We start from the raw sequence: 15,659 nt of genomic DNA on the forward strand, positions 1-15,659 counted from the left end.
AGAGGAACCTGCTCATTGAAGGTTGCTAGGTTGAAATTTTGGATGTTCTTCCGTATTGGCTTCAGAACAAGGGTTTATAATTAAACAAGACCTAGAAGACATAATCCAGATTCTGCTTAGTTCTACTTTTCAGGGTGCATTCAGCTGTCAATTCTCCACTCATTCTCTTTCATTCTACTACATTCTACTAGTTTATGTTTTTCACCTTCTTGGAGAAGTTTTCATTCTTAGGACCTTAATTTGGCTCTTTCAAGGCCTTTTTAGAGCTCTTTTTGAACTCTTGACTATATTTAAGTGCTGTCTTTATTATCATGTTACATGTAAGAGGAAAGATGAATGTTGTCAATGTATGTGGACTTTATTGTTTCCATTATATTGAATATTGTTTTCTAAAAGGTCCTAAGAGCGTACTTGTATCGCTCCCTAGTTATTACGTTTTTACTTCCACCAGACTATTAGCCTTTCTACTTCCCTGCTTACATCTATGTGTATTAATGAAGTACATATTCTAGATGTTCCCATAAATACTTTTTTCCTTGATTAAATAGTACTGTACTGATCCAGAAACCATTTGTCCATTGTGGCAATGGGGAGGAGGGGCTTAAGGTATCTTTATGTAAATTTCATAATCCAGTTGAATAATTGAATTAACACAAGAATTCTGTGTGGCAGTCCAGACTAAAGGTCTGTACAGTAGTATCCTGCCTCCAAAAGTGGCCAATTCCTAAATGCCTGAAACAGAGCAAGTATATAACAATGCTTCCCCAGAATATTTCCTTGGTCTACAAGAGTTCATGGTTTGTAGATTTTCTGAGTTGAGGTGCTGTCTTTAGATGTAACAGTTTTTTGGACAGAGGTTTTTTCATTCCGGGGGGGGTGGTGGGAATGTTGCCTCAAAAATGTAGTAGTGCTCCATAGGTAGTTCTTTCTTCTTTTTTTTTGAGGTAATGTTAAGTTCAACTATATAATAACTTCTTTCCAAAAAGCCTTCTATAGAAAAATAATTTGTGAAAGTATGTTGAAAACTTGGCATTTTTTGACCTTTAATGTTTTAAACCATTTAAATTCCTGTATTATTAGATGCTGTAAAGGAGGTAATGAAGAAGAAGCTGCTTCAAGCCTGGTTACGACTGACTGAAGGGGATGTTTTAGAATTGCTTCATCGACTGGATGTGGAAAACTGCCCAGAAGTGGCCATCTCAGTACTAAATGCTATGTTTTCATTATCTCCACTCCATGACTTTGTTCAGAACTGTAAAAACCTTGACAGCAGGTATGCAGATCAGTTTTCATTTCCAAAAGATTAATATTTTGTATAAGAATATTAAATTAAAGGTTATACCCAAATGGGGAGCAGAGTAACTATTACCTGTGATAAAAGACTGATATTGTGGTGTAAGCCATGATGTCTCCCTGGTGTTTGTGTACTTAAGTGTTTTGGATATGCTTTTTTCTTCTTTAAAAGATCTGTGTTCATTAGCTAAAAATGATTGTGCCAGATACACAGGAGGAAAAAATTAAAAATGTCTTTGACTTCTTGTTTCTTGAACACCCCAAAAATCTCACTCTTAGAATTTAAAAGGAGGCAGTAAATTAATCAACTAAACAAGCTTTTCTATGAGTAACAACTTAAGAGTCTAATTTGGTTTATTTCCTGTACTGTCTGTACAGCTTACAATAAAGCAATGCTCTAGTTTACCCCCACAACTGTAATTTCCTCTCTTCTTTTAACCTGTGGTACTGAAAAGCTTCTTTTCTCCCATTCCTCCCTCCCTCTCAGTAATGCTTCTGGTCTTTCTCACACATTTCCTAGTCCTCTTTGGCTTCTCTCTATGCTTTTTGCTGAGCTAGAGGCAGCACAATTTGGAACTGGTTCAGCCATCCATGAACTGTTTGGAGAATCAATCAGAATGGAATTATTTGGCTTGTGTTTCAGCCTTCTTTTGGAGGTATTTTACTCGTATTAACAGAGCTTGACGGAAGTTGGTATCTTAGAGGCTTCTTTTCCTGTGTTAATGTTTGGTAGAATTTGACTAAGTGAGTTCCTAAGCTATGAAGAAGATGATGTGGTGAATATTAAGATACATAAAGCAAAAATGAAGAGGGGAAGAAAACAAGAAATTAGAAGTTGTAGGAAATTGCAAAGGGAGGCAAAAAGGTGTGAGAAAAACAGCTTGAGTTAATTGAGGTGACCAGAGTAGAATGATTATTAACAGTGGTAGGAGTCTAATATCAGATGATAAACTTAAATGACAAATTGTCACTGATTAAAAAGTAATAACAAAATCTTATTCCGTGTTTTGGGGGAAAATGTGTAATGTCATCATAAGAAGCGTCTTGCATTCTAGTAGTAGCTTATGAGAAATGTTTTGTAATCAGTAGATGCTACATGCGTTGCACTCCAAAGCTATAGATGTGGGCCTGTCTGGCTTTAAAAAGCATCAATAACAGTAAAATAACTTTCTTACAGCCTCTGGAAATGTGCTTATATCTTAAGAGGTTCAAAGGAAAAATTTATATAGTTATGGACTTGTCAGTCTGACTTTGATCCTGCACAAAATGAGGCTTCCGTTCTGAAAAACTGGGCTAACTGAGAATTTTTTTAAGAAGTAAGTCTGTTAGACCACTGACATTTTGAGAAATGAGTGCAATTATTCAGCTTGTAAAGAGGTTATTTGATTTATGGAAAATATTAGGCTTATTCTTGTATGATGTTTCTGACTGCAGCTTGAGTGATGCAGTATCTGATAAATGCTTAGATTTTTGAAGTCTATGATTTCTGTTTGTTAAATTTACTTTTAAATAAAGACTTGTCAGATTAATGGGAAGCCATCAAATGATCAGTTTTCATCTACATGTTGCTGGGGTTTTTTTGTTTTCTTTTTTTGTGTGTGTGTGTGAGGGACCTAAAAGAAAAACAGAATTGTTATTGATAGTTTGCAAGCAAAAAGGGATTCAAGGGAGTGAAAAGTACCACTGGCAGTGGTACTCTGTCTTTTCTGTTTTGAGGTAGAATTAATGCACAACTTCATGTTCTGCTTCTGAAAACAAAGATTACATGCCATGCGTAGCATGGAAAAGACTATGATTATAAAAAGGAGTGGGGGTCCTATGACTGGTAAATGGAGGATGAGCTTACAGAGATGTTGAGAAGCAGTTCTATTACTTTTTGCATTTGACATACTATGATTACTACTCGAATATTGTGTGAAGGTCCTGTATTAAGAATGGAAGAAACAATTCATAAACAGAAGCTGAAAAATAATTTAATGCAGTTGTTGCATTTCTGCAGATTAATGGAGTTCAGTTTTCCAGACTTGTACAGTGATAACAAAATTTCACGGAGTTAAACTACTTGGGTGGTTGCTCTAGGAGGTCTGAAGGCCTGAGCAGAGTCTTTCTGCAAACTGGTATGAACAGCCTTGATTTAAAATACTGAAAAGGGCAACGTAGTGAGAGACTCGGGGAGTTCTGTGTCCTCACTTAAGAAAGAGGAAGTTACTTTGTCAGTCTTTATTTCTGTGAGGAATACCTTTGACAGGATTATATTTTCATTTTAGGAAATAATCTAATTCTGTGCATTTGTTATCTTTGACCCTATTTTATTTATCTCTCTATTTATTTATTTATTTTTGTTTAGAAAACTGATTCCACTGGAAGACTTAACAGCTGAGAATGTGTTATATTGGAGATGTCTTTGTGAATATATAAAATCAAAAGGTGAAGAAGGTGAAGATTTACTAGAACAGATGTTGCCAGAACCAGCTATATATGCAGATTATTTATTAAGGTACATTGCATTTAAAAATAAATCCCTTGCCACTAAAATAGACTTTTTTTTTTAAAGTAGAGAATATTTCTTTTATTCAACTATTCAGGTTTCCTCCAAAGCCAAAGTTGTGCTTGAACAGTGATTTTTAATTTCTTCTTAAACTTTTTTTAAGATGTTTTGAGAGGATTTACTACCTTTAAACAAAAACTGTATAAAGCAAATTTATAACTTGAAAACAATTTTTGGAATGTCCTTTCTCATGAATTATCAGCAAGATGGACTGCTAGATCAATAGCATATAATTCTTTGCCATTTAAGGTAATAAAATAATTTTTCTGTAATATGCAGCTATCAGATGGACAAAGGTCCATCTGTTATTATACAGGTTGCTGTGTGTTTGCAAAGAGCTTGCAGAAAGAGGTTTTTAGAGCTTGCAGAAACTGATACTTTTTTCATTGTTGTAATTTGTGAATATAAAGTAAAATTTGGCTGCTGTCCCCAAGAGAAGTGTTTTTGAAATTGAAAGTTCATTCCCTTCTCTTTCCCCTGCTTAGGTGGGCATGCTTCCCAAAAACTTATGTTTGAAGGCAGTAACAGAGCTGCTAAATGAGCCAATTACAGAACGTTTAATCGGGGAAAAAAATGAATGTTTTGTTAAGTTAATCTTTTTACCAAAGTGAAGAAAAGTAATTTTTTTTTGTCTCAGTGGGATACTTTAGTCTTAACATAAAATTTGAACAGAATTTATGTTTTTGAGCATGGAGAATGCTGAGAAATCTTAACTAAGGTATTGTACTTGCAAAATGTAGAGTGAAGCTTCCTAAAATGACTATAAATCAGATCTGCTGAAAAATGCATTGTTTTGATAGATGTTTCCTATTAAAAAGATGCATATTATTTTCTCACTTCGGTGGGTGTATACTAGTAGTACTTACAGAAATCATTGCTACTTTTCAATGTGGAATGTGCTAACGTGTTTCATAAACGTTTAATAAATGAAGTGTGTGTGCTTCCTTAATTTTGAAATGTGGATCCAGTCTGGTGGGTGTAATTAATTCATAATTAACTTAAGAGTCCATAAAACATTTGTTCTCCAGAATAAAAAAGGTTTTCTTTTTTCCATCCGATCTTACTTAAATGCCTTCAATTATCTTCCCGTTTAGGAAGAGGCTGAGTAAGATTAATTAGGTTTGCTGGTAGTTGTTTGTAGTATCAACTGTTAAACTATTCATTGGTGACCTGTGCCACCAGTTGTTTCAGATAAGATTTGCAATTGTACAAGCCAAGTCTTTATTTGCACTGTGAGAGTATCAGTTAGGAGGAGTGGGAAACCGCGTCACTGATACTTAAGAAAAAATGCAGGATTGTAAGCTTCATTTAGATATTTCAGTATTATCTGGTGCAGGTAACACTATTTTTAAATGTTCAGAAACAGCTGCCTGCATTATTGTAATTTCAGATGTTCTTAAATAGTAGCTACGTGCAAAGTTTTTGTCCTAACTTTGAAGAAATTTTTAAAACTTGCTAAATTTAATAGCTGTTGCTGAAAAGTATCTGCAAAACTGTGGTAAAGATAAGCATCTTTTTCACAGCTCATATCAGGATTTGAATTTTGTTATTACATTATCATGTACAAAATTCAATACTGAATATATGTTTCACTGCAGATTTTCTGAACGTGCATGCTCTCATTGATGGATAAAATTTCAATAAAAGAACAATGACTCTAGAAAAATAAAGAAGTGGAACAAACTGATTACAGTTTCCATGCTCTGTGGCTGAGTGTATCTGATAACAGATTGTTGGTCTTCCCTGATGGCATACTTGATTAGATAAAGAATTTAAAATTCATTGCACACTTTAATGATTTTCTTGTATTTTGTCTTGTAGGCAATATAACACTTCTGAATGTGTAGAACAATACATAGTACCTAAATATGCAGAAAAATACTAGTTGTAGATATGAAAAATGGTACATGTACACATTTAGTCCTAAGATGCTGCCTTTATGCAGGGGTGCAGAGCTGAAATCACATGTACAAGCATAATTTGTCATTTTCTGTTTCTTACTATTTTGCATTCTCAAACAAGGGATTTTTTTAAATGAAGTGTGTTATTTTTAAACTGTACGTTATTTGGTATAAATAACTTTCTGGAACTATTAATCTATGAAAAGGAGAACACAGACGTTAATTTTTAAGGTTTCGTAACTAAGGTAACCACTTGTTTATACAGGACAGGAAAGTGGTGGGGTTTTGGGTTTGGTTTTTTTTGGGGGGACGATGGGTGTTTTAGGGTTTTGTTTGCTTGGGGGTGTTTTTTTGTTTTGTTTTGTTTTTTGTTTTTGTTTGGGTTTTTTTACTTTCCAACAATGATCCTGAATGTAATTATATCTGTTCTTTTTGGATTCAGTTATCTTCAAAACATGCCAGTTCTTAGTGAAGAACAAAGAGAAGACTTTACTTGTTTTGAAAACCTGATGACAAAAGAATTTATAGGCCAGCAACTGATTCTTATCATAGGCTGCATGGATACCACGGAAGAGGGAGGAAGGTAAACTTAAATATAAAATCTGTGTTACTAAGCTTATGGCACTCATGCCTGTGGACAGGCATAGAGTCTTTGTTGGGAAAATAACCTGATCAGACAAAATATGGTTCTAATGCTAGCTGGAAAAAAAGGCACAGTGTCTCTAATGTAATTGTTCCCAAAAGTGTGCCAAATATTGTCTGCTTACTTTTATGGAAAAATGAGTTTTAATGCAGATACAACATTGTTTGGGGAGAACAAATTTAGTTGTTTTTGTAACGTATTTTTGAGATTATAAAGTTACAAGACTGTTCATTTGGAACATAGTATATAAAAAATAAAAGATACAAACAAAAAAGAAAGATATATATATATATATATATATATATATATGAAAATATAAAAGGAGATTATTTCTCAGCAGATGACTTGTAGTAAGTAGCCTGTGTGTTTCTTATGTTTTTAAGCCCAGTCTGCTAAGGCCTTAAAGGTTACAGATGTTTTAGATGCCAAGCTGAATTGGACTGTGTTAACTGAGTCATTCCTATAATTTGAACAGCCTTTTGATGTGAAGTAATAAGAGTGAATAAATTTGGAAGTTCATACCATCACAGGCATTTTATGAAAAATTGCAGTGATGATAGTACAAACACAGCAATAATTTCAAACTCTCAGTGGAATGCATTATATGTGTGCCAGACTGGCAGGATAGTTTAACTTGTAATTTTTTTTTTAGTTTCCAGCCAGATAATTTATAGAATCATAGAATAGTTTGGGTTGGAAGGGACCTCTAAAGGTCATCTAGTCCAACCCCCCTGCCGTGGGCAGGGACATCTTCAACTAGAGCAGCTTGCTCAGAGCCCCGTCCAACCTGACCTTGAATGTTTCCAGGGATTTCTATGAAAGCATTTTGCAGTATTGATACTCTGTTTTCTGCTGGTATGACCTTTCATTGGACAGTAGTGACACCTGATTTAAAAATTCAGCATTTCCTAATCAAGAGAAATCAGGTAAAATCAGGAAGAGACAAACATTGCTAAGTAAGAAAATATATTCAGCAGTTAATATAGCTATAGAGAAGTTTCTCTTATGTATTATAAAGTCTTCATCACACTAACTCAAAGTGGGTAAAATATTAGCTCTTATGTCTTCCATTTTCTTAAATAAGAAAACAGATTATTTGGGTTTTTTCTCTTTTGTGCAGAAAGCATCTGTTAGTTACTTTACAAAAGATTCTCATTCTACCTGCAACTTCAACAGCCCTTATATCTCTGCTTGCGGAAAGATTACTCAGTATCATTGAGGATGATGACAGAAGGATTCAAATTGTAAGTAATTCTGAAGGCTCATTTTTTTTCTGGGCTCTGCCTTCCCTGTATATCAAACAGCCTTTACGAAGCATTATAACAGAAATATCAAAAGTTAAAATATTTTTAGTTTAGAAAAGCATTTATGTTGTGTGGTGTCGTGTGTGTCATCGTTCCCCCCCCCCCCTTTTTTTTTTTTTAAGCATAGCTGCATTTTGTGGTTGTCTAAAGATCTTTATCTTTAGAGATTTGGCTGGTGTATCCTCAAATTAGGAAAGTATTACACTTTGACAGCCTGTTTCAGAATCCTTTGTCATATTAGATCCAAACAGTTTTGACTAGAACATTCAAAGTGAGGATAATGTACATTTCCAGGTTTCAGATTTCTCTTCCCTCCTTGTAGCTGAGATCGGTACTAAAAACCCTTATAAGAAAAGTATTTTATATAGTACAGTCTTTATATACAGCATAATTATTTAAACTTGACCCCTGGAAAAATAGACCCTTGGTTTTGGTCAAATATTTTAAATGAACCCTGGACTTAAGGGCAGAGACCACTTTTGGAAAACCTCAATCCACTGGGTAAAGCTAGGATATAGGTTTGTTACATGATTATGATGGAAGAAGTATGGTAATCTTAGCATTATAGTGCAATAGTAATAGTAAATGTGTGCATTTCTAGTATTCTAGTGAAAAACACCGATTCAATACATTCCGTTGATTTGGTACAGCTTGAGAGGAAGTTAAAGTTAAACTGAGATGATCTGATACAAGATAAATCAAATTAGGACTATCCTGTCTCATTCAGTCTTTAGTTTTCCTCATGTTTCATCTAACTTTTTTTATTAATGTAATGGGTCTGACTTTAAAGAAAACCCCTAACCAACTGAAAAACTCTCAGCCTAGTTCTGCTTCTAGTTCTATGCATGTATTTGGCTTGAAATTAAATTACTTATGTGGCTTTTTATACTACATATGGTGGTTTATAGACCTTTAAATGATAGTGTTCTTAGATGTCTTTTGATTGAAGTAGTAACAGATGAAAAACCTTCCTCCCGTTACCAGTAATTCTTTTTAAAGTATGTGTTCAGATCTAGAGGAGATGGTGCCTGTGAACTGTTGGCGTAGAAACTGCTGAACTTATTGATGGCTATAAAGTCTTCTATTTTCTTACTGACCTAGCTAAATGGTAGAAAACACTAGACTTCATGGTTAGACTATGTATTGTCCAATTGAAGATTTATTTGCAGTGAATTAGCTGTTAAGGGAAACTGCACAGATGTTCAATACTTTTTCAGAAGGATGGTATTTTAAATTTGGAAAAGTTAAATGCTTAGTATCTGACATCTGAGCTGAAATTAATGGCACTAATATACTGCTTGTAACAATAGATTGCAGAAATTATATCAGAAGTTCGTGAGCCAATTGTTACAGTCGACCAGCCTGTTGATGCTGCTGAAATAAGAAAGCGGGAGCTTAAGGTAAGCAGATTTTAGTTAACAAGAAAAATATTTTTAAACATATCCACCTAGTAAGAGTATTATACAGTAGTGTATTATTGTCTAGTGTTGATAGTGTATTGTTGGCTAATACCACAAAGGTTATGGTATTATATTAATTTTCTTTTTACTTTGTATTTCAGTTGGCTGAAATAAAAGTGAAACTTTTTGAAGCAAAAGAAGCTTTGGAAGAATGCATTACTCTGCAGGATTTTAATAGAGCATCAGTATTAAAAGAGAAAATAACTGAGTTGGAACACAGAAAAAATGATCTGATAAGAGAAGCAGAGGAACCTGAAATTAAAGAAATGCGTGTGGAGAAGGTCTCTTCCCTTCCTGTATTCCCAAGTGCTGGTTATGTTTTGACATTTATTCATAGTTTTAAAAGAAAGTGTAGTTTGGCCTTGTATCATCTAAATTTTTAAAATTGAAAATGAATGTTTATGGTATTAGTATTCTCCTTCTGCATGTATGGAAGCTGATGGTGTGCTCTAGCAAAAAATGAATTGCAATTAAACTGTTCCTTTGTCCTTGAGTAACTAAAGAATTCTAAAAGGGTCTTGTTTTTACTGCTTTTACTCTTAACTAACTGAAAACGTGAACCTGAATCTCTTTTCATCAGTTTATAGACAGATTTGATTAATATTCTTGCACAAAAATGTGTAGCGGACAGGAAATGTTTACTTGGGTAGGGAAAAATTATGTTTAATGTCCCCATTCTCCTTATCATAGCCACCATTTGTATTAATAACATGTTTTTTTTTTTTTCTTTTCCCTGACCTACTTGAAGAATGATCCTGAAACACTGTTGAAGTGTCTGATGATGTGTTATGAGCTTCTGAAGATCATGTCCCTTTCTAAAGGAATTGGTCCAACCATTAATGAAATCATTGAATCTCTGGTATGTAGGAATAAATACTGTTTACATTATAATAAAAATGGATACATCATAGCTGGCCCTTAGGTGCTGGCAGGATGGTGTGTGATTATTTCACAATCACTTTGCTGTATCTGTAGCACTGTGTCTAGTGCTTTTAAACCTTCCCAGAACCTAGTGTCTTGGAGATGCAGTCCAGATACACTGTTCTGAGCTCCTATGCCAGAACTGGTTGTGGCAGAGAGATACTAAAATAAAACAGAAATATAGTAAATATTTGACTAATGTATGACAGTGTTGGACAGTGCTGAGTTACACTGTGCTATGTGTGGTGCTTAGGCATCTGCTTACTGCTCTTGCTGGTACTTTAATTACTTGGATTTTCTATCAGCTGAAGTTATGAGATCTCTAATAGAGAACTTTAGGATTTTTTTTTTTCCTGCTAGTCAAAAGCTTTTCATCTAGCAAAGACTGGAACTCATAGACCTTTCTCTCATCCCTTCCATGTACAAGGAAAGATGTTTGGGGGGATTCCCCCCTTCCAAGCCCCTCTGTTTTCTTAGCAACTTTGAAGACCAAAATATTTCTGTATTGAAAAATAAGGCAGTGGCATTAGAGGCCTCTTATAGTCTACAAGATATACTTCCTAGTTTTCATTGTAAAGAGTATGGATTTTACGGTGAACATTTCTAAATATCACAGACTTTGAACTGTTACTGAGTGTGCAAACAAAATGGAAAAAAAGTAATGTTCCATTGTATGAATGGTGCACCCACATCTGAATACTCTGTGCAATTCTTATCCCATCTATCTAGAAAGTTTATATTTGAATTGGAAGTGGTCAAGAGAAGGGCAGCAAGGAAAAGTATGGAATGGCTTCTGTATGAAGAATGACTAAATAGGTTACCTCTTCATAACCTGGAGAAGAGAGGACTTAGGGGTAGGGTCTGAAAGAAGGCAGAAGTCGTAAGACATGAGTGTTACGGAGAAAGTGAATAAGGATTGGTTGATCACCCCATAAAGCTAGCAACTAGCAAGCTCAAAACAAATAAAATGAGTTGATTCTTCACATATGTGATCTGTGGAATTCCTTGTTGCAGGATGTGTGCATGATGAACACTTGCATAAATTTCAAGGAGAACTGAGCAAGTTCAAGAAAAATAAATATTATGGAATGATTAGGTAGACAGGAACAGCCTCCCAGCTCTCTTGCAAATTGTTGGGACCTTGACAAGAATTCTTGGGAAGTATCTACTTAATCTGTTTATGTAATACTTCATAGGAGTTTGGTTTTGATCTTTTTTGATAATGAGACAATGGGCTAGATGACCTGACTCAGTATGAGCATTCTTATAATTCAAACTGCAAAGAAAATTGCAACACCAATTTAGATTAGTTTAAATGTAGTGGAACCACACCTGATTTCTTTCAGATGTATAGAAGTATTCTCAGAAATCCTCGTTAGTGTTGGTGTGTCCCCCAGAGACCTTTTCTTTTTCATTAGGTCTGTCTTTTAATTTTCACGTTTGTTGTTTATTCCACTTTTCTTTCTCCAAGATCCTGCTTTCGTATTGTTGTTCCTGCTGGATTTTCACATCTTACATTATTTGTTGTTGTTTAAACTTGAACTCTTTAGTAAATACAAAAATATAAAATGATCCCATTGTAGTGTTCACCCAGTATCTAGTCTGGCTTTGCTTACGTGTGGATTTTTACCATTGTCTTCTCAAAACTATTCCAAGTGCATGGAAGTGGCATCTGTATTTTGCAACTTGGAACTAGGTATTGTTTCTCTGCAAGAATGCTAATGTCTTTTATGAAGAAATGTATAGGTTTGTTGTTGTGTTTGGTTTTTTGGTTTTTTTTATATTTCATAATGAGTGGTCAACGCAATTTTGTTTGAAAACAAATACTTATTAAAAACGAACACAAAGCAAAACACTCATGATTTTTGCCATTATTTTATTGCTGATTTCAAACAGCATACTCAATCTGCTTCTGTTTATATCTAGATAAACAGAGTATATAGTAGCTACCACTTTCCAGTCCTGTATCAAAACTAAATTATTTTTAGTTTCAGGGTAAGCACATTTTAGTAGTCAGTTTTTTATTTTCAATTTATGTATTACAACTATAAAGTCTAATATTATTGTTTCCAGATACTTCCTGGCATAACTAATGTCCATCCAGCTGTGAGAAATATGGCTGTTCTGTGTTTGGGTTGCTGTGCCCTTCAGAACAAAGAATTTGCCCGACAACAGCTTGCATTGCTGTTACAGGTAAAATATCTGATGGGAAATGGAACGATGATCTGTGTGACTAAGTAAATAAAACTAGTCTTGTATCTATAACAAGCTATTCTACACAGTCACGTTATCTGAGTACCAGTGATTCCAGATTTCCTAAAGATCTGGATCTGGAGAGTGTGGTTTCGTGTAGATTTTTCTGATGTCTAATAGTATTCAAGCTCATATTGTATCTTGGTAGTAGCATGCCTTTGCTTTGTAAGGTCACCCGTTGTCTTGAAAGTTTGTAAGAATTCTTTATCTGTAAGGTCTCACTTATGAATCTGGATGAAATTGGTCATGTATTCATGTTATTAACATAGAAAAGAGAAGCTGTAAGATTTTGTAAGCTTTCCTTCTTTGGGAAACCAAACTAAAAATGTGACTGGTTTTCATTTCTGTTACGTACTTACCTGTGATCTTGTGTGTCTGATTTAATTTCTGAATTATTAATTTTGCATGGACTAAGTGAGAGTTGTTAATTAGAGCATAAAGCAATATTCAAACCAAGAAACGATAGCATGGCTGAACATCTATGAATATGGAACATGTTGGGTGCCATAATACCCACATTTCCCACCTGTGTGGTGAATGTTCTGATGCTGAGCTAATTATATAAAAGATGACACTATTGTTAACTTTTCAGACCCTGGCTTTGAGAGAAATGTAGGTGGCTATTGTGCTTTATTAAGAGTGTGTTCATGTACGCACTCAAGAGAACTGACAGCAGGTGTTGAGATGATATGCTCGGCTCAGACAAGATGATAGACCTGTCAGTCAAAAGTTAGCAAATACTATTGTTTTTAATCTGCCTTTGAGTATGTCTCATTAAAAATCAGTTTGTTTGTTTAGGGAGGATTTCAGTTGTTTTAGCAGCTTAGACTTAAGTAATTAATTTCTGTAGGTTCTAAACCCCATATTCTTTGTGTAGGCTGCCATCAAAAGCAGAGTGTTGGGCTAAACACATCTAGGATCTCTAGGCTAACTCACTATGTATGGTTTTATTTGAATGTTAATTTGAACTGTAATACATATAGTAACCTATGCAACTCTGACTTTTATTACTGTCTTGCTCTCTGCTGTCTTTTTACATACTGTTTATTTTAACTAAACTACACAGTATTTCAGAGCAGGGATTGTCTTACGTATTTTTTTCTGTAGTGCCTAGCACTAAGGAGCTACTATAGGCAAATAGACTTTCTGTTTGTCAAATGTCGTTTAGAAGTTGAACAATAAAATTACATTTCACACATGCATGCTCACTCCCTCAGTGAAATTCAATTGATTTTATGTAATGGAAATTGCATAGATGACTTGAAAAATTATTTCCCAGACTATATTACAAATTCAGGTTTAAACTCATATCACAGCCTCCTAAAGTCTGAAATGTGTCCCAAGTATTATAAAAGTTTCCCAAATTAAACAATCTTATTAAAGCAAAAAATATTATTATGCTTAATGTTAACATCAGTGGTCTACTGTAAGATGATGTATGTATGTATGTATCTTCCTTATTAAACCTAGGTTTTACAAATAGATAATCTAAAGGTAAAGCTCAGTGCTTTAAAGGCAATCTTTGATCAACTAATGTTGTTTGGGATTGAGCCATTTAAAGCCAGAAGAGGCAACGACTCTCAAAGTGAAGATGCACACATTAGAACTGAAAATTGTGAGGAAGAAAGTGGAACAATAGAGGAGGAAGAAGAGACTGCTACGATTCACAGCCTCCTGCAGCTTCTTTCAGGTTTCTTAGACAGTGAGGTAAGAAATACTATAAAATGTGCCTTAGTTTTGTTTTAAAACGACTTTTGCAGAAGTTTTACCATCCCATTAGGTTGCATGTGAACGTTACATGATGTGTAATTGAAAGTAATGGTTTAATGTTAAAATAGTTGTCCCAGAAAATGACCACAACTTTGTCACTGATAGACACTAACGTTACTCTTGACCTAGCTTTGGGTTCTGTGCAGGTGCAAATTTGTGAATGTAGAGAATTGATTGGCAAAATAGGACGTAGACTATTATTATAGAGTATTAGTGAAAAACGCTCTGGTGGTTGTGTTGTGTGTATGATCAGTTCTTTCTTCAGTTTTCAGAACTTAGGACAGAAGCTGCAGAAGGCATAGCCAAACTGATGTTCTCTGGGAGGCTGATTAGTGCCAAGCTTCTTTCTCGTCTTGTTTTGTTGTGGTATAATCCTGTGACCGAAGAGGATATTCGGCTTAGACACTGTCTGGGGGTTTTCTTCCCTTTATTTGCTTATGCGAATAGGTATGGCCTTTGTAAATTATTATGTGAAAATATACATTGGTCTAGCAGCTTTAGGAGCCTTTTTCAATGTTGCACAAGTAGAAATTACACAAATGCAAATTAGACCTAAAGGTCTAGTTCAGCCTCCTATGTATGTTCAAAAGTAATATGCATAATCTCAACCTATGGCTATTCTGAAGACTTTCCATTAATTCCCTCTTACCCCTGTGGCCTTCCACTTTTTTTCTTTCCTAAGTCTATAATTGAAACTGTTCTTCAAGATACTAAATAAAAGATTAATTTAAAAAGATGTGCTTTACTTATTTATGCTGTTGAGCACTACAGGTAGGCTTTGAAGTGTCACTAAAAAGTAGCTAGCAGGAATGCTTCAAAAGAAAATAATTGGTGCCCAGCAAATACCAAAGCAGCAGGCTGGTTAGTTGTGGTTTGGGTTTTCTTTTTGGTTTTGTTTTGTTTTTAAACAAATAATACTGCAATCTAAATTCACAGGAGGTTCAAAATCTCCCATTTATTTTGGTAGTGGACAAAGGAGGTAGAGAGCTTATGTACGGGCATAGGAGCTTAAATAGTAATTCTCATCTCCTTTCACTTGTTCAAAGAAAAAATGTTTAACTTGCTTTTCCGTTGTTGCTAGTGGTTTTAGCCAGTCTGAACTAGCTGAGTTTTTATCTGCTTTTTTTATGGTTAAGATTTAATTTAGGCATATTATATATTACCTTATCTATATTTCCAAAACAAATTGAATTAAATTTTTTGTGGCCTATAAATTGCCATGTTAAGAGGAGTAGTTCAAAGGGGAGCTGGTTTGGAGAGGAAAAAAACCCAAACAAATGTATTTTTGCTGTTGTCAGGGGGAAAAAAAAAAAAAACAACAAAAAAGTCTCCTCCAGAATGGTGTTTTCCCTACTTAATTTCTTTTGAAAATAAGTAACAGAAAAACTAATTTGACGTGCTTCCAGTATCTCTGATATTGAGTAACGAATTTAAGCTTTTAACACTGATAATCTTTTACCTGTGAATATTGTCTTCTGACCCTGTGAATATCTTTTTTTTTTAATTATGAGTCCTAATGATTGCCCACCTGAGTAATTCTGTGTATTTCAAAGTCATTTGCAAATG

The 15,659-nt window shown here is 34.5% G+C and overlaps 1 protein-coding gene across 1 annotated transcript in view; it reads left to right on the top strand.

Moving 5' to 3' along the window:
- Window positions 1–15,659, top strand: part of NCAPG (non-SMC condensin I complex subunit G) — a 32,750-nt gene that overhangs the window by 7,673 nt on the left and 9,418 nt on the right. The window contains exons 6-15 of the mRNA XM_076336004.1: window positions 1,081–1,273; window positions 3,641–3,790; window positions 6,185–6,325; window positions 7,506–7,629; window positions 9,000–9,089; window positions 9,251–9,430; window positions 9,898–10,008; window positions 12,144–12,263; window positions 13,794–14,030; window positions 14,359–14,540. Of these exons, the coding sequence (XP_076192119.1) occupies window positions 1,081–1,273; window positions 3,641–3,790; window positions 6,185–6,325; window positions 7,506–7,629; window positions 9,000–9,089; window positions 9,251–9,430; window positions 9,898–10,008; window positions 12,144–12,263; window positions 13,794–14,030; window positions 14,359–14,540 (1,528 nt within the window). The remainder of the gene's footprint in view (window positions 1–1,080; window positions 1,274–3,640; window positions 3,791–6,184; window positions 6,326–7,505; window positions 7,630–8,999; window positions 9,090–9,250; window positions 9,431–9,897; window positions 10,009–12,143; window positions 12,264–13,793; window positions 14,031–14,358; window positions 14,541–15,659) is intronic.

This window comes from Aptenodytes patagonicus, chromosome 4, assembly GCF_965638725.1.
Source record: "Aptenodytes patagonicus chromosome 4, bAptPat1.pri.cur, whole genome shotgun sequence".
Classification (NCBI taxonomy): domain Eukaryota; kingdom Metazoa; phylum Chordata; class Aves; order Sphenisciformes; family Spheniscidae; genus Aptenodytes; species Aptenodytes patagonicus.